The sequence below is a fragment of the Sturnira hondurensis genome, unplaced genomic scaffold, assembly GCF_014824575.4.
Source record: "Sturnira hondurensis isolate 20B ecotype Veracruz unplaced genomic scaffold, ASM1482457v3 Scaffold0021143, whole genome shotgun sequence".
Lineage (NCBI taxonomy): Eukaryota > Metazoa > Chordata > Mammalia > Chiroptera > Phyllostomidae > Sturnira > Sturnira hondurensis.
This window is the reverse complement of record NW_028093774.1, coordinates 9839934-9866177: the sequence shown is the minus strand read 5'-3', so window position 1 is coordinate 9866177 and position 26244 is coordinate 9839934. Positions and strand designations below refer to the sequence as shown.

Sequence of the window (26244 nt, the reverse complement as noted above, 5' to 3'; positions counted from 1 at the left end):
TGCATTGAATTAACAAACAGTATTAACAGCCTATAGCCGCAGATTACAACCCAGATACCTAACTCCATGCGACCTAGGTAAATAATTTTTTTTCTCATTCTACCTCTCCGTAAAATGAATAGGTTGGACTAAGCAATCTCCAAGTCAGACTTTGAGATTTGGTGAGGACTCCGAGAAGCAAACTGGAGAGTTTTAGTTTTAGGGCTTATGTAGGGCTTTGGGTTCCAATGGGCAGGACGGTATTTAAAAAGCTCATCACATGCTGGTGTTTATAGAGTCGGAAGGGTAACTGGTCCGGGTAAAAATACACAAAGGAGGCAGAACGTGACAGTGACCCGTTGGAGGGTCAACTCCCGGGACTTTTCTGGGACCAGCAGAGTAAGAAAAGCGTTTGGCTGCTAGGCAACCGCGCCTCCTGGGTGGTGGAGGACCCCCGCCCCCCAGTGGAAGGTGTCTAAGCCACTGCCTCTTAATTTAGTCGAGGTGCTGTCTTCTCGAAATTAATAAAATATGTAGCCTTTAAAAGGACATATTTTATTGCACCAAGCTTTGGCAAGCCCTAGCTTACGGGTAAGCCAGTAGCTGAGTTCTGTTCGCGATGGTTTTTCTTCTTCCTGTTTTCAGGCGCTAGGCGGGCTCCTCTCTGACTAGGCCCCGGTCGCCGCGCGTTGCCAAGCAGAGCTGGACGCCGCCCGCTCCTCGGTCCCCGCCCTCCCTGGGTCCAGCCCGGGTCCTTCACTGGAGGCCCTCAGCAGCCATGGGCTCGGAGATGGAACCGCTGCTCCTGGCCTGGAGCTATTTTAGGCGCAGGAAGTTCCAGCTCTGCGCTGATCTGTGCACGCAGATGCTGGAGAAGTCCCCGTACGACCAGGTACCCGCCGGATCCCATCAGCCCCTGTGGATCCCGGACTCGTGGCCGAGTGCTCAGAGAATGCCCAGGCCCCCGGGTGGGGACTTCGAGGGGAGGGCCCGGAGCGAGGTTGACCCTGCGGTCAGCTCAGGCGCCTGGACCGAGACCCCGGGAGCAGTGGCGGGCGAGTGCCGGTCCGCCGCGTACCCCAGTCCCGAGGGACCCACGACTTCTGTGCCATTACCGCCCCTCCTTAAACTTTGGCAGCCCTTTTACTTGAGAGGGTCCCTGAAAGGAACACTTAAAGCCCTGACTTTTATCTTTTTAAGGAACTTGAATCATTTATACTTGCATGTGAACGAGCTCTTAAGCTCGCTGCATGCGCGTTAATTTCTAAAACAATTACATATAAACATAAACATCTAAAACTTCTCATCTTCTGTTGAAATACCTGTCTTGTTTCTTTTGGATGAAATGTATGATCCTTCCACTTCATCTTAAGACTTATTTAAGAGTGAGGAGGAATACTAGGAATTAAGGCAAATTAGAGGAATATAGGAGTGGAAGAGACACATTTACTATTAGGAGGGAGAGATGGGGAGAAAATTTCTCCCTAAAAGAAGGAATGATGGCATTGATTAAGAGAGATCTTAAATGAACTACTTACTTAAAAGTAATAGTTTAACTTCTCTTAAATAAGGTGTAATATTAACTGAGTGAAAAGGGCGTATTCTACACATGTGAGTTACTGGTCGGTTTGGCAGGTAGTTTCTGGAAGAGGCAAAAAGGAGGAAGAGGGAGAACAGGAGCAGAGCTGTGGCAGTTTGTCAGTGCTTCTAGTCAATGCGAGATGCAGTTCCTGTTTTCCAGCTTTCCCTCTAGTTAAAGAAAAAAGAAGAATTGAGGGGAAATGTATGAATATAAGCAGAGGCATGGGTGTGAACACGGTTCCTAGACTCTGCCTTAGGTCCTGGTCCCAGCAAACTGACAGAGGCTAACCTATCCGGGTGAACATTTTGGCCTTCAGGTAGCTAATACATCTATCCTGCACAATCCACGTTAGTAGAAATGCTAAGCGAGGTTCTGCTTGTTATTTAATATGATTGTGTTTCTGTAGACAAGCGTTTTCCCAAGTGTGTTTCTTTGGACAGTATTAAGATGCTGTTCAGAATTTTCCCCCATTATCAGATAGGGGAATCATGACCAAATACTGACCCATTTACACTTGTATGACAAAAATTAGTTATAGACCTATGATGTACCAGACATTGTTCTAGACATGATGGTTTTCAAGAACTTTACACGTTGTTTCTGTTTTTCCATTGAGTTTGCGTAGTTTCCATGCTGTATTTCAGAGAACACCAGTCCCAAGAGCTGGTCAGTGAAAGTTTCCTCATTAAATGCATCTGGGGAATGTATATTCCCTTCTTAGGGATTCAAGATTCATACTAAAGGCTCTAAGGAGTACTGAAGAAAAGGAACTCAATTTCGCCTAATTATTATTAACCCAATAGTTCTGAAACTTATTTGACCACTGATTTTCTTTTATGGCAGCTGGCAAGGGTCAAATATCTTTATTGTCATCATCCCAGGGAGATGTTGTCATATTGGGAAATGTGGATAGAACTGCAGTGTTTTTATCAATGGTTAAGACCCTATAATCTTAGCGATACATAATCATAGTACATTCAGTTCTGCACGTATGAATTTGGATTCAGTTTGCGTTAGGCACTGTGATTAGGACTTTGTGTGTGTTCAGTTTAATGCCATTTTATTGAGTGCTTACTGCTTGCCAGACACAAGTTCTATAAATTGTATGTATTTCTATGCTTAGAATAACTTTGCAAACTAGATAACAAAAATAACAGCTAACACTTACTGAGTCTTTACTCTGTGTCAGACTTGGTTCAGAGGGTTTTACTTGTCATCTCATTTAATCCTTAGCTATTTTAGGAAGTTGGTACTCTTTCCCCTATTTTCCAGGTTGAGCAAACTGAGGCACGAGGTAATTTGTCCAAAATCACAAAGCTGGTAAACCCCTTCCCTTTGTCTGTGCTGTCCTGTCTCTTCGGCAAAATGCATAATTTTTCAACATTGTGTGTTTCCGAAATTTTGTCAGTCTGTTTTCCCATCTATTGTGACTTTTTCAAGATTTTTGCTAAGAGGTAAGGAATTTTGACATATCTGTGAACTTGGTTGGATTAAAGGCTCTGAGAAGTCTGAAGGAAAGAAATCTGCCCATTCTTTATTATATCAGTAACTCTGAAACTTATTTGACCGCTGGTTCCTTTTTTGGGAGCTGGAGGTACAACTATCTCCCTTGTTATCCTGGCAGATGTTATTGCTTTGGGAGATGCCTAGCAAAGCGGCAGTGTTGTTATTGGTGGTTGAGAAGGCTCATAGAGGAGATGTTGACTTCTTTCCTTTTACCTAGACAGAATAGGGCAAACAAGTTAAGTACTTCGTTTAAAATCTCCCAAACCAGCAGCTAAACAAGGTAAGATATTAGATGTTTAAAGGCTTCTTACACAGCTCCCATTAAGCCTTACTGACTGACCCTCTTGCAAGATTAAAACTTGCCACAAGGTATGCTTGGTGGAACTGTGATTTTGATAATGATAAGAGAGAAGAAGACACAGGTTCATACTGAGAAATATTGCTGTCATCATTAGTTTATTGCTACACATAGTTAAGGCCATTATCACAGTATGTCTTGTTAGGTTCTGGCCTGTTCCATTGGCCTATTTAAGTGGATCTGAAATATCAATATTTCACAGTTTAACATATAATTAATTCCTAATACCATAGATACTTTTTATTTTTTAAAATATTTTATTTATTTATTTTTAGAGAGGGGAAAGGAGAGAGAAAAAGAGGGAGAGAAACATCAATGTGTGGTTGCTTCTCCTGTACCCCATACTGGAGACCTGGCTTGCAACCTAGGCCTGTGCCCTGACTGGTAATCCAACTGGTGACCCTTTAGTTCTCAGGCTGGTGCTCAATCCACTGAGCCACACCAGCCAGGGCCTAATACCATAGATATTTTTCTAAATGTTATTCTTCATCACTGTTTTATTGTTACGAGCAGGGGTTGATATGTTCAATTCCCACTAATGTCAGAGTAGGAGAATCAGTATCAGATCTACAAAAAATTGATCATATTCTTTTCCTTTGTAATCCTTTTTACTTGTTTTGCTGAGGCAGTTTGTTTAACAGGAACTGTGTATGTTGCCAGGACACTGATTAGTGTTTCACCAGGAATAGAAGTTTAACTTGATGTTACCTTGCCAAACTGGGCTTTTGGTACCTGGATAGGGCTGCCGAAAAGTTTACAGGGTTCACCTGGGTTAGTTTTGCTTCGAGCCAATCTTTAAACACCAGGCTGTTGCACCGTATGCTTTCCTGAGTACCAGTTTAGGTAGTGTTTTGAATCCAGTTGTTATTTCATTTTAGGTATTTTCCCAGTCTGAGTTTTCCAAGCTTGAAGAAACCCTGCTTTTTTCCCTTAATTCAAAAAATTTAAATATTTATGTTAGAATGCTGACACAATTAATGAAGAGCTTTCAGAAGCTTGAGGAGGTTCCTCTGCATAAAAACTCGACAGATCTGTATGGTATGTGCAAAGTCTGGCTCACAGGGCCTGCCATGGACTTGCTGAATGAGTGCATCGATCGTGTCTATCTGTGCATTTGGGTGGCGTTACTCTGTGTGCCAGCTTCCCCTCCGTTTACGAAGATCATCCTAGTTGCCTGGTGATCATCTCTCCACTCCCTGCCTCTCATTCTTTATTCTCAGCACCATAGGTTCTTAAATGTACATTTATCTTTTCAAATAAGGGTAATTGCATTATGGACATACTTAATTCATTTCTTGTTAATTAGTCCAGAACATTCCTCCTGGATTCCTCCAGGAGGGTATGTCTGATAGCATCTTCACTGGTATTTCTTTCAGTGGAGCAAATTAAGTGATGGTGAGACTAGCGATCTATGAAAAGCTACAGAAACATGATGAGAGCAGAAGTAGATGGTCCTCGGCCCCATAGTTAGCTGCTTTGTCTTCATGTGCTCCCGGGCTTTTTTTCCCCTTCCTTCTGTTTTCCGCGTTTCCACCTTTTACATAAGTAAACTTGCCCTCCACAGTGAGTTGAGTTACCATTCCTGTGCCACCAAACTGACTTAAGTGCAAATGAGTGACTTCGAAGCAGAACCGGGACACGTAGAAGAGTAAGGAAATTACAGTGTTTCTCCCACGTGCCCAATGGATTCATTTTCACTCTTCCTTTTTTTCCAAATGAAACAGCTTTTTTAAAAAAAATATTTTACTTATTTATCTTTAGAGGGGAAGGGAAGGAGACAGGGAGAGAAATATCAATGTATGGTTGCCTCTGCCGAGGACACACAGTGTATCCTATGTCCCCTGCCGGGAACTGGCCTGCAACCCAGGCATGTGCCCTGATTGGGAATCGAACCGAGATCCTCTGGTTCGCAGGCTCGTGCTCAATCCACTGAGCTACACCAGCCAGGGCTTGAAACAGCTTTTGATTTGTTTTTACTTTTAGTTTTGCTTATTTCCCCCCCCAAAACCTCTCTAAAGGGATTTGTTATTTGTTAATCTTTTTATAAGCTTGGCCAGGGAGCTTCAAAAAGCTAACATTTCGGTCTTCCTACATCAGCCTCTTTGATAAAGCCCACATTTGAGACTCTTCCTTCTACATTTATTTCTCCTTTAAGAGATACTGTTTTAGTATACTACGATAAAAAATATTTCATCCGTGTCTTGTGTTTTGTATTTGGACATTTGGGTTTTATTTCATTTTGGTTCTTGCCAGTCAACACTGGGGTAGTCACGTGGGCCAAAGAGGCACGCTCCGCTACGGAACAGCCTGTCTCCTTAGAGCAGTGCATTTTTGTTTGGCTGCAGAAGCCCTGAGGGTAGGTTGAGTATAATAGCAGGGCGGTTGATAACAGGGGAGGGTTGGTGAAGAAGATGGATTCTGCACTGCTTTTCTCAGATGCAGAATGATGAGAACCAGAGGGCAGGGTCCGTGAGCGTGAAGGACATTTATGAAGGTTCCTAGTAGTTAAGAAGGGAGAGAGAAGGATGACTGCTTAATGTGGCATAGTTCCCCCTTTTGATAAAATACAGTAAGAACAAGCAATTCATGGGGAGATGTTGTCTTTTTTCAAAATGTTCTTTAAGTCGAAGAAGGAGTTAAAATTCAGAAGATGTAAAAGGGGGAAGCACAGGATGGCCTCTGCACACCAGCCTGACCTGAGGGGAAGGTTGCTTTTACAGCTCATGTGGGTCATCCTGATTAGTTGCTTAATCTGATTACTGTTCTTTGTGTTCCATATGTCAGAGTCGGGGCTTTAAACCCAGTCCTGATACTTTAGCTCCATTATAATTAAATAGTTCATAACATGGGGAGGTTTTTCTGGCAGTGGGGATTTTTAATGACAGTGGGGTCGATTTCTGATAGATTTCCAGATTATTAAAATTTGTGATTCTGGATGTCGGAGTGTTAGCTGTATGTCGGAAAGGGGATAATTCACATTCTCCTTCCCCACCCCCAATCTCTGCTTGTAGTTAGGGATGTGACAGAGAGGAGGGGGTGAATACTGAGGTTGGAGACAGGCTGAAAGCCACTGGCTTAGATGAGAGATAAGGGAACCAGGCTCCCCATTGAGCTGTCTGTTAGTGGCTGGTTGAGACCATGATCTGGCCATCCAAGCCAAAAAACATCTTTCTGTATGATTAATTTATTTCCTCTTTGGGGCCATGGAGACTTAGCCACGCTTAACCTTTTGATTCTGCACCCCATGAGGCAGTTCATTTTATGAACGATACAGGTTACATTCCCACTTGCCTACTTGGTCACTAAGTCTCCCTAACCTTCCAAACTCCATCCATTTCTCTGTTCTCTTTCATTTTTTTCCTTCCTGTTATTGTTGAGTTCTAAATAATAAATAACTCAGAAGAGCAGATTCATTAGCCAGAGTAAGTGTTGGTGGTAATTAGGGAGTCGTATTCAGAATTAGCTGGAGATTTAATTCCCTGAAGTAATAGCAGCAACCCAAGAGAAAGTCTAACCATAGGGAGGAAGGGAGGAAGCAAACTGATGTGAATTAAAGTTGATGCTAATGAGTATTTGCTGGTTCTAGGCGGTGCCACTCTGCTTTCCGTGACCTCCTGCTCGCTTTGAAGGAGACTCACAGGGAAGGTTTAATTTGATGTGCCCTGGCTGGGAGTTCCTTCTGAGCTCTGAAAAGGGAAGCAATAGAGCTTGGTGCTTTCCCATGCGGTACTTGTTTATAGAGAAATTCTCTGTGGTTGATTGATAACTCTTTGTTGAAGGTGCTACCACTTTACACTTCATTACCAGTGATAGTATACATGTAAGGATTCTGGAAATTATTAAATTTTCTTAGAAGTGCAAGGTTTTCTGTTATAAAGTAGGCACCATGACTCCAATCTGAGAGGAGAACTAGGTAGTGGAGGTTGCACGACTCCTTGAAGGTCATGCAGCTAAGTGACTCCCTGAGGATCAAGTTCAGGTCTTCTGACTCTAGGGCTAGGCCTGGTGCTTTCTACTCAACTGTGTGGTTGTCCATGGAAATAGCCTAATTTGTGGTTCCTCATATGGTGGATTCATTGATATCACAAAGCTATAATTGAGAGAGAGCCAAAGATGTAGGCTTCGGTGATTTTTTTAAAAAAGTTTTGCTTTGTCTCTAAATTACAACATCCCGAGTCTTTTCTGTTATAGTCCTGCTGTTCCTGATGGACCTCCAGACCAGCTGTCCTTGGCCTTGGACTCCCCATGCCCTACAGTAGTCTGCTTTCCAGCCTTGCTGTGATCTCACGTTCTCAGCAAAGTACATTCTATTGAGCCAGAGTGCCTACTTTCAGATACTGCCTGTGCACCTTGACCTCAGAGTATTCTTATCTGCAAAATGGGGATGATACTATTCCTACCTCAAAGGGTTGTTGTGAGGGTTAAGTTCATTAACACATGGTGAGTGATCAAAAATGTTAGCTGCTATTGTCTCGACATAACTAGAGGTACTCACATGTAGAATTTTGTCATTTATGTTTGTCTGAAAGGATTGCTGGCAATCCGGAAAACATCTGGAAAGCATGTGAGAAAATCACCCAGTGAAATTGATGATGGAATGCTGTTGAATATGGTTCGTAGACCACTGGCACACAGTGATTTCCAGAATAATCTCTCTCCCTTTTCTCTGAGTAGCTTATCTCCCATGTGTTCCGTTCCCCCTCCATCTAAGTCATCTATAATTGGTCCCTAACTTAAGTGTAGAATAACATGCTGTATTGTAATTCATTAGTTGTGTGCTTTCTCCCATAGCATGTTTTCAGCTCCTAGCAGAGTGCCAGGGGTGTCGGGGAGTGTCACGGAATCAATGCGTTCTCTGCCCCACACTCCTGTAGGCCTCTTCTCCGTCTTCCATTCCTACGACCTCACCTGCCATCTTCTCATCCTCCAGACCTCTCAGTTTCTTCTCTCACCTTCTCATTCCCCTCACTTTCCTATGTGCCGTGTCACCTGCATGGTAAGTTGTAAAGGTGTCCCTGAGGGACAGTAGAGTGAGACAGAGCAGGAAGGCCTTCATCAGCGCTCTGAGGCTGAGCTGGCGTCAGCTTGGCCACGGGGGCCACTTCCTGCCCTTGGCTGCGTAACACGCCTCTCCTTGAGTTGTTTTCTTTGCCATTTCTTTGCCATTTCTTTGCCTGCAATCACCTCTGGTAAACTACCCACCCCCCACCCCCTTCTCAAAGGACTTATCTTGTGTCTCTCCTATGCTTTACTCTTCAGTCCTACCAACTCAGTTTTTATCTCCAAGATGCGCTGGCAAGAAAGCCCTGGCTTCTTTGTGTAACCTTGAACAGATTACACAACATCCCTGACTTTGTTTTATTATCTGTAAGGTGGATGCTAACACTTACCTGCCTCTCTCAGATGGTTGTTACGAGACTTACATGAGATAATGGGTCACACAGACATGCAGACAAACACAGAGAAGAAAGAACAGAAGGGGTTACTGCTGATGTCTCGTTTTCCATATCAGTGTATTTCTCCAAGTGTGGATCGTGGGCAGTCTGTACTTTCCCCAGATCTTCCTGATGCACAGGGGAATTGAAAGCCTCCAGTTGCTACGTATTCTCAGCTGCCGTTTTGCGTTAGGTTCGGCTGACTTTAAATACTCTCTAAAATCCACCCTCTGTGGCCTGCACTGTCAGCCTGGCGTGGCCTTTTTCTCTCGTGTTCCTACCGTGCTCCATGCTAAAGAAACTGCTTATCCTCGCTCGGGGACCAGATGGTTCACACATTGCTTGCACACATAATGTAGGGTGTTCTTTTTGGATATTGGAGCTGTAGAAAGCAAGGCAAGCAAAGATTTTTTTTCTTCTTTCTGTTTCTAAGTAGATTCCTCAATAAAACACGCTTGGGTGTTCAGCAGAGGCTGCTGACTGTAGATATGTAAGTGTAGATGTTTTATAAATAAATTTGTTGTTAGTCTGATTTTCTAACCAATGGATTTTTATAACACTTAATTTGGACAGAAAAAAACCCTCCTAGGTTATCAGCACCTGGCACAAATATATATATATATCATGCAGCCTATTTATAAAAGTTTCTCAGAGCACATTGCAGTCAGAATTAACTTCTTATCTTTAGTCATTTTATAGTATGCATATTTTCCTTCTTCTTCCTAAATTATTAAAGTCTGGATATTTTAACCACCATCAACTTATTTTGAATATAAAGAAATATTTTTTGGTACAGTTGTCAAAGTGTTTTTAATTTGGGGGGCTACTGCGTCTCCATTAAATGAGCAGTTAGGGTAGGTTCTCTGTGCTCTAAATGAGGTTAATTAGAATTTTCTGATCATAGAAAATTTAGTGCTCTTCAGAGTGTATCAATTTTTTTTAAGATTTTATTTATTTATTTATCTTTAGAGGGGAAGGGAAGGAGAGAGGGAGAGAGATACCAATGTATGGTTGCCCCTCGTGTGTCCCCTGCTGGGAACTGGCCTGCAACCCAGGCACGTGCCCTGACTGGGAATCGAACCGCGATCATGTGGTTCGCAGGTCCGCGCTCAATCCACTGAGCTACACCAGCCAGGGCCCCCAGAGTGTGTTAGTTTTATAGAACTCCTGAGAGCACATGCAGAGAAAAAATTAAAGTTATTATTTTGATTTTTACTGAGTAAATCTGAGTTCACCTACAAATACTTGGTTAGTCAGGAAGACTTTTTGTTTCAGGAACTGTATTTCTTAAAAATGTTTACTGCCTTCTTAATGCTTCCCAGGAACCAGACCCAGAATTGCCCGTATCTCAGGTAAAGGTGTAGCTGCTTCCTGTAGTTCAGAGAATTCTTAATTACTGTCGCTTTGTCGTTGCTCTAGAGTAGAAAACGTGCTGCTTTTCTCCCTGTGATGTTGTAAAATGGGCCACATCTGTCAGACATTCTGTACCTTCTCCTTCTGTAGGTATTAAATTTCTAATACTTCTGTGTGTGTGGATGAGTAACTTTGTGTAACGCAGGCAGTCTATTCATTGAGCCGTGGAGCTTAGGTAGAAATAACCAATGCTGACCAGACGGGTGGGAAAAAATAAAGGAAGCCAGGGGAAGCAGGGGCTTAGAAAGGGAGCAAGGAGTTAGCAGAGCCACAGGTGTCTGAAAAGACTGCGATAGATGGGACATGTCTTGAAAAACAGTAATCTGAATCTGCTTCAGAAAGACTTGATTTTGGACAGAGGTTCCTGTCACAGGTGAAGAAGAAAGGAAGGGCCACTGTCCAGACAGCTACGTCTACCAAATCTGCTGGGTTAGAGATGGAAGGTGGTCAGAGAGGCCTTACCTGGACAGCACACAGTGAGTGAGGGAGGAAGCAGGTCTGGTTAGGGGAGCACCTGGCCAGTGAAGCTTTGAGGCCACTAAGTCTGGAAATAAGAAGGGAGGAAAGAGCTGTAAATCCGAGAGTTTCAACGTTGCCAGGTGTTTGCCCTGCCAAGCGAGAGAGAATTTTAAGTTGTTTTTTTTTTTTTAGATGAATGAGCGATTTGAACCTTATATGGGGTTTGTATGAATACTCATCAAACCTTTTAGAAGAAAGCGATGTATATAGAGAGTACTCATTTGGAGGCTTAAGCAAACCTCATAAATAGGTTAAAATGTAGTACTCTGTTCTTTAAAAGTATGCTGTTTGTCTTTGAAATGTTTATAACTGCAATTTCCAAATTGATAGATGGTGCAAAACTATTTTGTGCATAGTATGTACAAATCATTTAAGAAGGACCTGAATTATAAATAGAATAAGTAGTGTGCCTTTTGTTCTCAGTAATTTTGGAATATTTTGATTAAAATTAAATTAAAACATCAATAATTTGCATTCTTTTTATGGTTTTAAAACCGTAAATGGCCTTTGCAAGTTTCAAGCTGGCACAGGGACTACTTCATGAAAGACCCGTACTTAGTATTACTTTGCTGTTATGTGGATTTAATTACTCACTCAGTAGTGAGTTAAAAGAATAAAAAAGAACAAGGTTGACTGGGTTCTTTTGAGCTCACTATTTACACTTTTTTGCCTTTTTTCTTTTGAGCATTTTTACAACTTCAAAATACATGAGGCTTTGCTATAATAATGAAATATTTTGTGCCTGTTTTTATTTTCGTAGGCTAGGCAGTCCCAAATATTACAGGTTCTTATGATGTCAAAATCAGGTTAGACACTGTAATTTGGGTTTTATTCTAATTTAACCTTGCAAAATAATTTCTTACGTGCTTTTAACTACTGGCCTTGCATTGTGTATTAAGAGGAACAGAACACTTGAAACATGTTTCCCTCAGTCAGTATAATTTTTACCTTTTCATATGTTTATTTTTATAACTAAAATTGGATTAACCTTATAGAAGGTAGAACACACCAGTATTTTCCTGATGTTAGCCAGAAGATATTTGCCTCCAGAATAATGCCCTGTAGACCGACTCAGTAGATGGTGAATTCGATGGGATTATGTTTCACAGATACAAAGGGAAATAATTAATGTGATGATTGGGAGAATCTATGCTTTTTCTTTAAAAAAATGTTCCTAAGCATCTATTATTTCTGTGGACTTCATAGTACTTCCAATACAAGGTATTCCAATTATTTACACAAATTGCTTGACCCTGTCATTTCCCAACAAGTTAAACATATCTGATAAAGCTAATTTATATTTTTATTCAAATTCAAGGGGCCATTTGGGATCACAGTTTGGGCTTTATTATGCATTTTATTTTAATCACTGATTCGTTTTGAACTTTTAAATTGGAACAGACAGAGGATTTTAGAGCTGTAAAACATACTTGGCTTTTTTCCAAAATAAAATTTTTTATTGTTTTAAAGCCAAAGCCCCATCTGCTGTTTTTTATTAAAATCTCAAGAATTGCTCACATTGCCAAGAGCAGTTCTTTGAATACAGTCTGATCTTTCATCCAGCAATGGTATGTGATGTTCAAGGTCATTTTTTGTTAGGATAGAAGGAAAGTCAGGGAGATTAATATTCTCAAATGCTGATGAAATTTAAAATTTAATAATGGTTTAAGTGGATTGTATTACAGAGCTTTAAGTATCAAAAATTCACATCATTATTTCTGCTTAAAAATCAGATTTTAGGAACTGAAACATACATAGCTCTGTTTGGCTTTTTGAGAAAGTGAATTACTATGGAATAAAATTAAAAAGAATGTTCTTATTTGGTCCCTGAAGTGTTTGTTCCTTTGGTGAGGGAGGGAACAACAGATTTACTTCCCTATGATTGCTTTGCCTAATGTAAAAAATCTCACCTCCTTAATATCTGAGGGACCAATAGGAAGATAGATGTTGAGTAGTGTGATGGATTGGACTGTGAGATTAAGTCTGGACATGGAAATAATTTTAAAACATGTGCATGAATAATTAATACCCAGATGTATAAATGATACTGTAACAATAAAAACTCGGCTTTTAGAAAGTCAACGAAGACTCCAAATCGTTGCTTTGAAGCTTTATTAGCTCCTCCTCGCCAGGATAAAAATCCCTATTCCTCACTGTGGCACATGGGGTCCGTCGTCTGTCTGCTCCTGCCTTTTCCTCCAGCTTCTTCTCCGACTGCTGCCTCGGCCCAACCTGAGTCTTCCACCACGTATCAACTCTCTTGCAGACTCGCCCGCTTCTGCCCTGTTGTTCCCTTTGTCTGGCACGAGGTCTTCTCTAGAAACGCTCTCTACTCTCCCCTCTGCCCCCAGGCACCTGGGTGCCTTTCCCCTCCCACAGCTCCAGAGTTTTGTGATTAGTTTCCACATAACACTGAAATTCTCATGAGCTAGAACTAGGACTGCGGCCTGCTTATCTCTGTTGCCAGGACCTGGCAAGCAGCAGGTGCTCCTGAGTTACAAATGCGGGAACGATGCAGCAGAATCAGCGAAGCCCGCTTCCCGCTTACTGTTCCAGCAGAAAACGCCGCAGTCCTTCTCCCCGCCCACCAGAGGGTGCTGAGCACAGAACGCCCTCTGACAAATGGAAGACGCGATATACTTGCAGGGCAGTATGAACTGGGGGGGCTTAAATCAGGATTACTGATTTCCATCTTTGAAGTTAAATTAAACCATCAGTCTCAGCCAGTGATTACTTTCCCTGACCCCTAAGGATAGTTGTATAAATCTGGCAACTTTCCTGGTGTTTTATGAGCAAAAACCTAGGGTTGTTTCTATAGTTTGGTGGTTCCCACAGTTAGATGCAGTTCCAAATGAAATTGACTTTTTTCTAACAAACAAATTAGTTTTTAAGTCCATATTCCGTTCATTTAATAGTATCAAATTCACAAATAACATTTGAAACATTTTATTCTAATTTATCTAATAAGAATCTAATAAACCTCAACCATAAAAGTACAAGCCAAAAAAAACCCCGATCATCTAACAAATGTAATTTCACCTTAGGAACCTAAATATATTGTGAAGATAGTCGTTATTCCCATTCCAATTACTTTAGCCCACAAAGCCACCTCTACTTTCTAATTTCTATAAAGCTATTTTCCATGCCGCATACACTTGCACTGCTTAGCCTTGCTGTATATTCCAATAGGTGGTACGCACAGGGAAATTAGGATCCACGGTTTAATCTTGTGTTTCCTTCTTCGAACCTCGGCCATTGCTGTAGTTAGGAGGTACTCAGTAGATGTGGACTGACTGGCTGAATGCGCCTCGGGCCCCTTACGTGAGGGCTGCGTGGACCTCTGGTAGCTCTCGTGTGCTCCTCTTTGCGTCCCTTCCCATCCACTCAGCAGGCTTCCTAGCCAGATCCCTAGTGCGGTGAGCTCCGACCCCACCCCAAGCTTCCCTTGCTGCTACCTCCTCTAGACTGTAGAGTCCGTTCTATGCTGCTGCTTTGACACCTGCCTGCTCCCCATGCTGGCCGCAGGACACCGTGCTTTATTGTTCTCTGCTTCTGTTCTGCAGTGCAGCACAGAGGGAAATGTTTCTGATCAGCAGTTTCACATGTTGAACAAAATATGCATTTGTGTGCACCTTTACATCTAATTTCTCAAGGTAAAGCAAGGCTGTTAAGATATTTTCTAGATTCCTTAATCACCTTTTCCTCTCCTGCCCCCTTTCTAGCAGGTCTCTCCTGGCTAGATGACGGAGCAACCGAGATTGTGTCGATTAGCTATTGGGGATAGAGAGACACTGGTCTTAGTTAATTCAGTATTTTTGGAATGCCTGTTGTGCACAAAACGTCACATAGGTGTTATGGGACATTAAGAAGGGAACAAGGTAAGAAAGCTTGTATTCTGGGGAAGAGGGGGCTAACCTATGCCCAGATAATTGTAGTGTTGGTCGAGTATGGTAAGTACATAATGATGGACGTATGAAGAGAGTGCTCCGTGAGGCAGACGAGAGCGAAGCAGGTTGGAGCTGAACTACTGGGGGGTCATCGTGAAGGACTTGGCCCTGGAGGGGGAAGGCAGAAAGAGCACAGTGGTTGTGTCTGCTTTCCAGTTATGGCTCTAGTGAAATTGTCTCTAAAGATCTTTCATTTACAAAAGGGCATGTTAGAAGTCCACAAGATAATTACCATACCTTTATTCCTCAGGCAATTGATACATGGGTTGTTTCATGATAAATAATGGCCTTTCCTTATCGTGTTAGTTTCATGAGATAGCTCTTTGAATTAGTATAATGCACAGGCTTACTGATCAACTGGATAATAATGAAGGAGGGCTGGCTTCTACAGGCTTCGCAGTATCTCTGATGATGTGTGATATATACTTCCCTTTATCCACGTTTTTTAGGCAGCTTGGATTTTGAAAGCACGAGCACTCACAGAAATGGTGTACGTGGATGAAATTGATGTCGATCGGGAAGGCATTGCAGAGATGATCCTGGATGAAAACGCTATTGCTCAGGTTCCACGTAAGCCTTGGTTTTTCAGTTAAGGAAGTGAAGTGCCCTTGGGAGGAGGAAATCCTGTGTTTATCAGATAAACACAAGACATTATATACATAAGAAAACACTACCTCAACTAAATGGTCTCTACCCCACCTTGTAGTACAAAGACTTCCCTTCCACAATTCAATTATATTGTTTTGAACTTAAGGTGGGAGATGGATGTATAACCATTTTTAAGGACAGCTATATCGTTCATTTAAAAATGTATGAAAATGCACTCTATGTGACCTGCTTACCTAGTACATCAGAAGATTGTTTATTTTGAGAGTCTAAACATAGGAAACATCCTATTAACGTGTGTTCTAAAAGGATTTTTAAAAATGACCTTCCAAAAACCTCACTTTGTTTTAAAAACGGAAGACAGTTTGTGCTGATGCAAGGTGCGAAGTGGTGGAGTGATGTGTTGGGCTGTGCCTGCCAGTCAGGGTTGTCACAGAAGCCCAGGCCCCAGCTTTCTGGTGAGCGAGTACCAGTGGCATTGGATGGTTACCATGACAACGGCAGTCTTGCTGGTAACGTATTAGTTAGGACAATCATCATTTGTATTTTTGGAAGGTAATCGCTATTTTAAAGCTTCAGATGGAAATCGGGAAAACATATGTTTTGTCTTTAAATGTTTCTCCCCCCCATCATTTTGCTCTTTTTGAGTTAAAATACCTAAATTCTACATATGTTGGTAGATGATCTTTTATGGGGAGAAATTCGTATGAAAAATAGACTATGCATATAAAACCATTACATGATGCGGCGGAGCCTCGGAGCCTGCCGGTCCCCAGTAGGAGTCCCAGCTTCCCTCCTGGTTGGCCCGTTGACTCAGCTCTAAGTCAGTGATTTTCAGCCTTTTCCATCTCACTGATCTCACATGTGATCTCATTGCTAAAGTTCTGAGGCACACCAAAAAACATAGTTTGTGCCAATCTGACACAAAATAGGGATCATTTTGACTCATTCACACCGGACAGCTATTGTTGTGTTGGCTGTTGTCATGTTTTTATTTAACGATCTAAGGGAAGCTGTATCGGTTTAGCCCCTGACTAAATAGATATAGTATTGCCTATTTTAAAAATTCTCGTGACACACTGGTTGAAAGTCGCAGGCCTAAGCCTTTGCTAAATGGGGTAATACTACCTGCCTGACAGACGCAGTGTGAAGACTAAATATGATAACACACGTAGCATGGTAGGTGTGCAATAAATACTAGTCTCACACACATTTCCCTAAAATATATTTCTTGTTAATGTCTTTTTCATCAGGCCAGCACATTTCTGAAAATTCATTCGCTGACAGTTCTTACAGTTTAATAAACACTATCTAAATTGAATTTACCGTCTCACCTCTTAGGTCCCGGAACATCTTTGAAACTCCCTGGGGCTACTCAGGCAGGAGTGCCTAGTCCAGCCGTCAGGTGTGTACTTCTGTTTCATACCCTCCGCCACTAAAGATTGACCGGGCTGCTTGAGAATCTTTCTTTTTCTGTCGTGTTTGTATTTTCACAATTGGCCACCATCGCAGGCCGCTCACTCAAGCTGGAAGACCCATCACAGGTTTCCTGAGACCCAGCACGCAAGGCGGGAGGCCAGGCACCATGGAGCAGGCCATCAGGACGCCCAGAGCCGCCTACACCGCCCGCCCGGTGACCAGCTCGTCCGGGAGATTCGTCCGGCTGGGAACGGTAACTTCCCTCGGCTCTCCCATAGCCTGGTAGCCGCGTTGGGGCGCTAGGTCCCACTCCTGCTCACTGTTGTTGTAATGGAGGAGTAGGTGGAAGGTTTTCAAAGGTGATCCTTTCTCCTTGTGTGGCCTTTATAATTCTCATGTATGCGTTTTGATTTGGTTTCAAGAGAAAGTTTTCTATTTCTTACATTATCACTTTCCTCCATAGGCTTCCATGCTTACAAGTCCTGACGGGCCTTTTATAAATTTATCTAGACTGAATTTGACAAAATATGCCCAGAAACCTAAATTGGCAAAGGTATGTGCTTCAAGTTATGTTATGAAGTAATGTTAGGAGTATTACTGTAAAAACACTGTAGGAAATAGATAAGGAAAGGCCATGTTTTGATTGAAATGGATATGTTCGATTACTGCGATATGTAAAATTCCTCTAGGCTGGAGTTAAGGAAAGTCAGTCAGAAATATCCAGTTTACCATTATTATAGGGCATTCTCTTGTTTCCTATAAGGAACAGCGGCGCACAGCAGGGAACACGGGTAACGGCATCACCCTCAGGGAGTAAAGCCTAGGCGGTCATCTGTGTATGTGTGTATTTTTTTTTCTTTTTCTATTTTTGAGGATTTTAGGTCTGTTGAAAAGAATATACAAAGCACGTACTCCTTGAAATTAGTAATGAATCAGGCATCTCAATAAGGATTACTCAAACCAGAGAGTGACAAGCCAACTACATTAGTGATTCTAACTACTCAAAGATTAAATGCTCCTTTAAATTAAAGAAAGAGAGAGAGAGAGTGTGTGTGTGTATGTATGTGTGTGTGTGTGTGTGTGTGTGTGTGTGAGAGAGAGAGAGATAGAGAGAGAGAGAGAGATATCAATGACCTTTCCAGGATAAAAAAAAACTTGGAGGTGAGTGTGGAATAACTCAGAACTAGGAGCCCTTATCTTTTGGAAACTGGTTTAAGCCTGGCTCAGCATTTTAACTGTCATCTCTGTGAGTCTGTGCATGAGTCCTGAACTCATTTCTAATCTCGGTTCTAATGGCATTTAACATATTTACAAAATATCAAACACTGTAGGAAAAACCACAGTGAGCACAAGCCATACAGACTTCAGGTTTAAATCAGGAAGAGAAATGCCAGTAGGTAGAAAGGGAAGCAGATATAATAATGCTGATGATGTTTTCTTAATTTCTTACTTGACAGCAGTCCAGTTAACTTCAGTTAGCAGAATCATAAAGCTTTTCTTGTTTCTCTTTCCCTTATGAGAGTGGAGTATTAAAAGCAACCCGTGTGGAATACCTGGTCCCTGACCTTTTTGGGCTGTTCACTGAAGGTGGCTGGATGGCTCATTGGTTCCAGTCCTGTTTTCTTTTTTAAAAAAATATATTTTATTGATTATACCATTATAGTTGTTCTATTCCCCTCCACCCTGCACACCCCTCCACCATTCCCCCCCCTTTAGTTTATGACCACGTGTCTCAAGTTCTTTAGATTCTATATTTCCCTCACTATTCTTGCCCTCCCCCCATCTGTTTTCTACCTACTGTCTATGCTATTTTCTGTACCTTCTCCCCCCTTCTCCTCCTCCCACTCCCCTGTTGCTAACCCTCCATGTGTTCTTCATTTCTATGGTTGCACTCCTGATCTAGCTGTCCTCTTGGTTTGCTTTTGTTTTAGGTGTGGTTGTTAATAACTGTGAGTTTGCTGTCCTTTCACTGTTCATATTTTTCATCTTCTTTTTCTTAGATAAGTCCCTTTAACATTTCACATAATAAGGGCTTGGTGATGATGAACTCCTTGAATTTGACCTTATCTGAGAAGCACTTTATCTGTCCTTCCATTCTAAATGAAAGCTTTGCTGGATAAAGCAATCTTGGCTGTAGGTCTTTGGATTTCATGACTTGGAATACTTCTTTCCAGCCCCCTCTTGCCTGTAAGGTCTCTTTTGAGAAATCCGCTGACAGTCTGATGGAAACTCCTTTGTAGGTGACTGTCCCCTTATCTCTTGCTGCTTCTAGGATTCTCTCCTTCATTTTAATCTTGGCTAATGTAATGATGATGTGCCTTGGTGTGTTCCTTCTTGGGTCCAACTTGTTTGGGACTCTCTGAGCTTCCTGGATTTCCTGGAAGTCTATTTCCTTTGCCAGACTAGGGAAGTTCTCTTTTATTATTTGTTCAAATAAGATTTCCACTTATGGCTGTTTCTTTTCCCCTTCTGGTACCCCTATAATTTGGATGTTGGAATGTTTAAAGATGTCCTGGAGGTTCCTAAGCCTCTTCTCATTTTTTGAACTGGTTGATTATAGTCACAAATTAGAGGAACAAATGAAGGGTAAACTAATTGAAATGAAGAGAAATGCACAGGAAACCAATAGTGGTGGAAAGGAAACTGGGACTCAAATCAATGGAGTGGACCAGAAGGAAGAACAAAACATCCAACCAGAAAAGAATGAAGAAACAAGAATTCCAGTCCTGTTTTCTAAGTCAGTGGAGGCGTTTTCCTAGTTAAATTATGATGCTTCCAGGACAGACCTCTGTGACTAGATTCATACTGAACTAGGTTGTACACTTTTTCAGTGTGTGGTAAAAGTAATGCCAGGTCTTTCTGTCTTTGGCCCCCAAATGGCCTGGACTCTGCAGGACTCGCCTCTAGTGCTGACTCATTGCTTAGGGGTCTGCGAAGCCTCCCTGGCACTGTCTGAGGGGCTGTCATGGCTTTCGCATGGCAGTCGCAGCACCGGCTGTACTCTCTCTTCTTTCTAAGTTGTTTCCAAGTCCTCTGTGTTAATAACCTTGACATCTTCCAGGGTTCTAGCCTCTTTACATGTGTAAATAATGTGAGTATGGGCAAACATAGTACTACCAACAGATAATCCAGTAAATGCTGATTTATCCAGATGAGCTGGGTGAGGATTAAAATAATGGTTCTCAGCCCTTGCTGCTCATTAGAGTCATCCAAATAATAAGCAAAAAGTGCTGCACTTTATACTTAAACTCGGCTTTGTTTTGGAAGGAATGTCTAGGTTCTCCTATGTATAAAGTGTCATTCTTAATATCATAATCACTGTATAATATATGTAAAGTATGTAAAAAACTGGTTGAATCTATTTTATGGCAATTCTAAAGGCAGTTTTTCCTTTGTCCCTCTGTATTAAGATAGTTTGTATAATATGAAAAAATGTTCAGTTATTTGTTTTCCAGGTTGTATTCGGTAAAAACAGGAATTAGTTGTAAATATCATATTTTAAAGTAGGTGATCATGACAAATGATGGAGAGACCCATTATTTATAATCCCATGCACATTAGAGTACCTTCTTATTTAGGTTCAATTTAGCTGTTATCAAACTGCCTTTGAGTTTTGATATAATAATGGCGTGTTTTTGTTAAAATAAAGTCTAATGTATGTTTGGTTTTTTTTCTTTGTAGGCTTTGTTTGAGTATATCTTTCATCATGAAAATGATGTTAAAACTGTAAGTTTTGAATTCGTGCTATTTTCTTTTATTTTAAATTTTCTGACTGCAGGGATTTAGATTCTGAAATGTTCTGTTTCTTTCCTTTCTTACCTTATAAACAGCTGGAATTATTAAAGATTGGAGAATTACTAATACTTTCAACTCCATGGTCAATTTCAATAGAAAAATTTGTGTAAATATGGAAGTGGTAAGAACTGTGCCTAATCCATGGAGTGCACAGATCTCCATTAAAGGACAAACATAGATCATTGAGAATACTGCATAATATGCTCCTGTTAAAGTTTATTTTCTATAGTCAGCATTGTTGATCTGTTTTTTCTTTAATTCGAATTGTGTATTAAAATAGCTTTACCAATACATCTATTTCTGACTTCTTTATAGTGCAGCCCCTCTCCCCTATTAACATTTTATGATAGAAAATTTGAAACATATGTGTAACCAAAAGAAAAAATAAAAATCAAACAACCCTCAAAACAAAAAATATTTCAAACATATGAAAGTAGACAGAATAGTAAAATGAGCCTGTACCATCCATCACCCAGCTTCAACAATAACCACTCCTCTTGGCAGCCTCTTTGTAGGGAATTTGAAGGTTATATACATATGACTTCTCCATTTGTTTCATTTTTGCATGTTAATATGCAAATGAACAGTAGCTCACAAGTTTTGTTAAATCGAATGTAGTTGATTCTGCAGTGTCTAATGATAGTATTTTCTTATTAGTTCAAGAAAGTAGCCCTGGCTGGTGTAGCTCAGTAGACTGAGTGCGGGCTGCAAACTAAGGGGTCGCCAGTTCGATTCCCAGTTAGGGCACATGCCTAGGTCACGTGCCAGGGCCCCAGTAGCGGGTGCCTGAGAGGCAACTACACATTGGTATTTCTTTCCCTCTCTTCCTCCTTCCCTTTCCCTCTCTCTAAAAACAAGAAAAAAAGAAGAAAGCAGTTTTATATTCATACAGTAAGTATTCAGGAACATAAAATTAATTTCCTCAATTTTGTTTTCTGCTGGCTTCACTATAATATCAGGGCCTAGAATAGTGCTTGGCACACTGTCGGGCCTCAAAAAATATTGAATGAAAGAATACATGTCAACCACTATGCTCTGCACAAGGAAAACTAATAAAAATGGTATTTTTCTGCATTTGCAAACCATGCAGTCTAGTAGAGGAAATGGCACTTGACCTAATGAAACAAAGAGGTAATTGCCAAACTGAAATTGTTACCAAGTGGCAAAAGGGAGACTATCAGAAGGGGGGTAACTTTAGTAATGATCCATACAATAAGTAGGATTTTTTGGAAAGGAAGGAAAATAAATGTAAAGAAAGGGCAAAAACATGGTCCAGATGTGGAGTGAGAAAGACATAGGCCATGTTCTGAAAAACGGAAGTGCCAGAGAGGCATGTTAATGAAATAAGTATCAGGACATGATAGTGGGCTTGATTTGGAGGGCAACAGAGAGACGCAGCTCAAATCTGCCTCCTGAAGATGCCATAAGAAGAATGGTTTTACTAACAGAAATAGGCTAATTGAAGAAGGAAGTCAGTTTGTGAAGAAGCTGAGTAATTCCCTTGAAGGCATTTCACAACCTCACGGCTGTGGAAATAGGTTTACCAGTCCATCTCTTGGTCCCATCCATCACCCATTTCACAACCTCACGGTTGTGAGATGCCCTCCACGTGGAGATGGCCCTGCGCATATGGAAAGATGCAGCGCGAACGAATGGACGGGGGAGAGCCTGGCCCGGGCAGGCAGAGTGCGGGACCTCTCTCTGGGGAAGTGCTGGTGGATGTGGTTTCGAGGGACAAGAGGAGACTAGGTTTGGGGCAGCTGCAAATCCAGGCGCAGTTCTGTGACTGAAAGTCAGTACGTGCCATCTTCACTTAGTGTGAAGGGAAGCCTGGTCAGACGCGTTCAGTGTGATAGATGAAATCGCGTCGTCACACTGACATTAAAAAGAAACATCAAACAGCGTTTCTTTCCATAAATGGGTAAATGTATCTGTAACCACTAGAGTACCATAAAGCAATCGCTTGACTTTCTGAAGATTGCTTCATTTACTGAAGAGACATTTATTCTCTCAGTCAGTGTATTTTGAGCCACTGCCGTGTGCCAGGCACTGTCCTAGGCCTGGGATTACAGAATGAAGCCAGCAGACAAAAATCTCTGCTCTTTGGGGGATTATAATTCTGATTTGGCAAGGTATACAGACAATTAGCAAATTTAAAAATATATAAAATGTCATAGGATCACAAACAATTGGAAAAGAAACAAGCAGGAAAGCAGGTGAGAGTAGATAAGGACGTGGGGGGATGCTATTTTGGATGGGGTGGGCGGTAGTCAGCGAAGTCCACTCTGAGAAGACAGTGCAACAGAGACCTGAGCAAAGGGGGATGAGCCCTATAGTGTTATGTAGGAAGATCATACAGGTCGGAGAGAACCTTAACTGCAAAGGAAAAACCTTTCCTGCCTGGAAGCGTGACTGGGCTGTTTACGGAACAGTAACGAGGCCAGTGTGGCCCGAGTGAGGTCTGTGAGCAGGGAGGTTGTAGGCAATGCATTTAGAAAGCAGACAGGTCAAGTGCTGTTTGTAGGTCAGCCACAGTGATGATGTCGTTATTAATACATTCATGTTGAGGATGCCATTCTGCACCTTTGCATTTACATAATGTTGAGGAATATGAACTAGATTGAAAACAAAGATTTATTCTCTGCCATAACTGAGTTTATAGTCTTAATAGTAGACTTTCACGTTTACATATTATGTAAGTATTATAGAATGCTTCTACAGTTCTTTATCTACAGTGATTTTTAAAAATTTGATCTTAGGCCCTGGCTGGTGTAGCTCAGTGGATTGAGCACAGGCCTGTGAAGCAAAGGGTCACCAGTTCGATTCCCAGTCAGGGCACATGCCTGGGTTGCAGGCCAGGTCCCCAGTAGGGGACACATGAGAGGCAACCGCACATTGGTGTTTCGCTCCCACTCTTTCTCCTTCCCTTCCCCTCTCTCTAAAAATGAATAAATAAAAATATTTTTTTTAAATTTGGTCTTAGTAGAGCAATGACATTTAAATTTTTTATTTAAGCAGAAAACCTTTTTTAAAAAAATGAGATCTTACCCAGACCCTAATACATAAGCAGACAGAAGTGGAGCCGCTTGAACTGAAGCATGAGTAGCAGACTAATACCTCACCCATGGGGCCTCCTCCCTGGTCCTCCTCCCACCGCCTGCCCCGCCCCTTGCCCTTCCCTTGAGCTCCTACCCTTCAGATCCTAGGACAGTTGGCTGGTTCCTAAATCAGGCTGTTGCTGAATTACCCCGGGAATTTTATTTTATTTTTATTTTAAAAAATATTTCATTTATTTATTTTGAAAGAGGGGGAGGGGAGAGAAAGAGAGAGAAACATCAAGGTATGCTTGCTTTTTGCCCGCCCCCTACTGGGGACCTGGCCCACAACTCAGGCATGTGCCCTAGACTGGGAATTGAACCAGCGACCCTTTGGTTCCCCGACTGACACTTACTCCACTGAGCCACACCTGGGGAATTTGAAAAGCATGGATTTCTGGATCTATGCTAGACTTCTTTAATCAGAATCCCAATTTGGTACATGTGTTGGTAGTAAAATCTCCACAGACAGTGCAAGTTTTCAACCATGATTGGGAACTGCTGCTTAGAATATAGTATGAAAACCAGTGATTAAGGCAAGGCTGTAATACTAGGCCTTCTGACCTGGGAACATAGACTTGAGTGCCAGAGCTCGGTATAACTAACAAACGAGAGGGGTGTGTCTCCTGGTTCAGCAAAAGGAATCAATGAAATAAGAAAAAGGGCGCAACAAGAATGACTCAAAGTTCCCTAAGTGAAAGGTAGTGATACAAAATGCTGTTGAGAACTGGAGTCTCCGTTTATAAATGTTATAGTTTTATTCTTGGGAACAGAGAAAAAGACTTAATGCACTAGAAACAAGCAACTTTGAACACAACTTTTGACTCTTTTTGACATAGAATCTTATACTTTATTAAAAACACTTCAGGAAATTAGTTTAAGGACTTCTTTTAGACATTTGATCAATGAAGAAATAAAAAAATGTAAACTGGCAAACAACAGAATATTTCACACATTTGGTTGGATTTACAAAGCAATCACAAAGGAAAATAACCCACCGATTTGTAGATATCTCTATGTAGTGAGCAGGAATAAAACCACAAGTGAAATGACGATAGAATGGTGAAATAAATACCTCAAGCATGATTTAAAAATATTAGTGTTTGTTAAATAGAAAGAGTTTGTGTTAATTTGTTAATACTTTCTTACTAATAACAAAAATGTAAATTAAAGAAATTTTGGGCTTGCAATTTTACATTTATGAAATTTGAAAAAATGCTGGGGGAAAATGGAGTATATTATGTATTCTAGATGATATCTTAAATGGTATAATAACTTGGAAAACACTATGATAATATATAGCAGGTAGCTATAAGATACTCATTTTTTTTGTAGTTTCACTTCTTAAGAAATTTGATGAAAAAGTAAAGTGCCGTCTTTGCAAAGATGTTCATTATAGTGTCAGCTGTTGTAGCAAAAAATCTGAGAAGCCAACCTAAAAGTTCAATGACAGAAGATGAGTTTAGTAAGTTATAATAAATTGAGCAATGAATTTTGTGCAGCCATTAAAAATCCTAATCATCCTGGCTGGCGTAGCTCAGTGGATCAAGCGAGGGCCTTCGAACCACACGATCGCGGTTCGATTCCCAGTCAGGGCACATGCCTGGGTTGCAGGCCAGTTCCCAGCAGGGGACTCACGAGAGGCAACCATACATTGATATTTCTCTCTCTCTCTGCTTCCCTTCCCCTCTAAAGATAAATAAATAAAATATTTAAAAAAAAATCCTAACCATAAAAACTAGGCAGAAACAAGAAAAGTGTTTATTTTATAATGCTAAGTATACCATTTAGTACTTTAAAAAGAATTGTAACTCTAAAAGATGTATTGATGACTGAGACTGTAAGGCATTACCTAAAAATGAAAATGGTGGGATTGGGGATTAAGATGTATTCATTCTGCAGACCCTTGTGGGCTGCATCCATTGTGTCAGCAGATTGCATTACAATAGTAAGTAAACAAGTTAGAGCTGATGGCACTGATGGGGAGTAATAGCATGTTTTCATTTATAAATTTAGCTATTAGTGAGGGCCAGTAATAAAATAAAATGCTTATAATCATACCCTGCTTGTTATTTTTATCTGCTTACCTCCCATACATCTACACTATCTTATAGGACTTACATTAAGCAATTCGTTTTGCTTTTATTTAGTAAAAAGCACAGTGTTGGTTCCTCTCTTTCCCTTTTTGTCTGCTGATTTGTTTAGTGGCTTGCTGTTTGGTGGGGTTGTTCTTTGACCAAGCCCTGGTTGAGTGCGTATGCGTTTGTCGTGTGATGTGTTCTGGAAGCACCAAGGGGGCTGGGAGCCCTGTGCCCGTTTCCCACCCATCAGGGCTCATAATTCTCTGGTGGATCAGATCGTTTCCGTTAAACTGTCACTTCAGATGTCCCCACAAATGTTATTTTCTGAATGGAATAAGAATTTAGATAATGAACAGAAAGCATGCATAAAATACTTTTTGTATGTTTTGAAATTGAGCTAAAAAATAAAAATAAGAATTCTGGTTTTTAACATGCTGAAGAAATCAGAGGTGCTTTCATACTGGCTGTTTTGGGCAGCCACCAAATTTCTAAGCACATGGTAGTCGCAT

The 26244-nt window shown here is 41.2% G+C and overlaps 1 protein-coding gene across 4 annotated transcripts in view; it reads left to right on the top strand.

The window, feature by feature from the left end:
- Positions 1–650: 650 nt before the first annotated feature.
- TTC8 (tetratricopeptide repeat domain 8) overlaps positions 651–26244 on the top strand; it is a 43987-nt gene continuing 18393 nt past the window's right edge. The window contains exons 1-7 of one of the 4 annotated variants that reach the window (XM_037031337.1): positions 651–871; positions 10183–10212; positions 15189–15309; positions 16687–16750; positions 16858–17017; positions 17228–17317; positions 20446–20490. In XM_037031337.1, the coding sequence (XP_036887232.1) occupies positions 758–871; positions 10183–10212; positions 15189–15309; positions 16687–16750; positions 16858–17017; positions 17228–17317; positions 20446–20490 (624 nt within the window). In that variant the 5' untranslated portion in view covers positions 651–757. Of the gene's footprint in view, positions 872–10182; positions 10213–15188; positions 15310–16686; positions 16751–16857; positions 17018–17227; positions 17318–20445; positions 20491–26244 lie in introns of those variants that run through there. The other 3 variants (XM_037031338.1, XM_037031340.1, XM_037031339.1) reach the window with 3 other exon arrangements.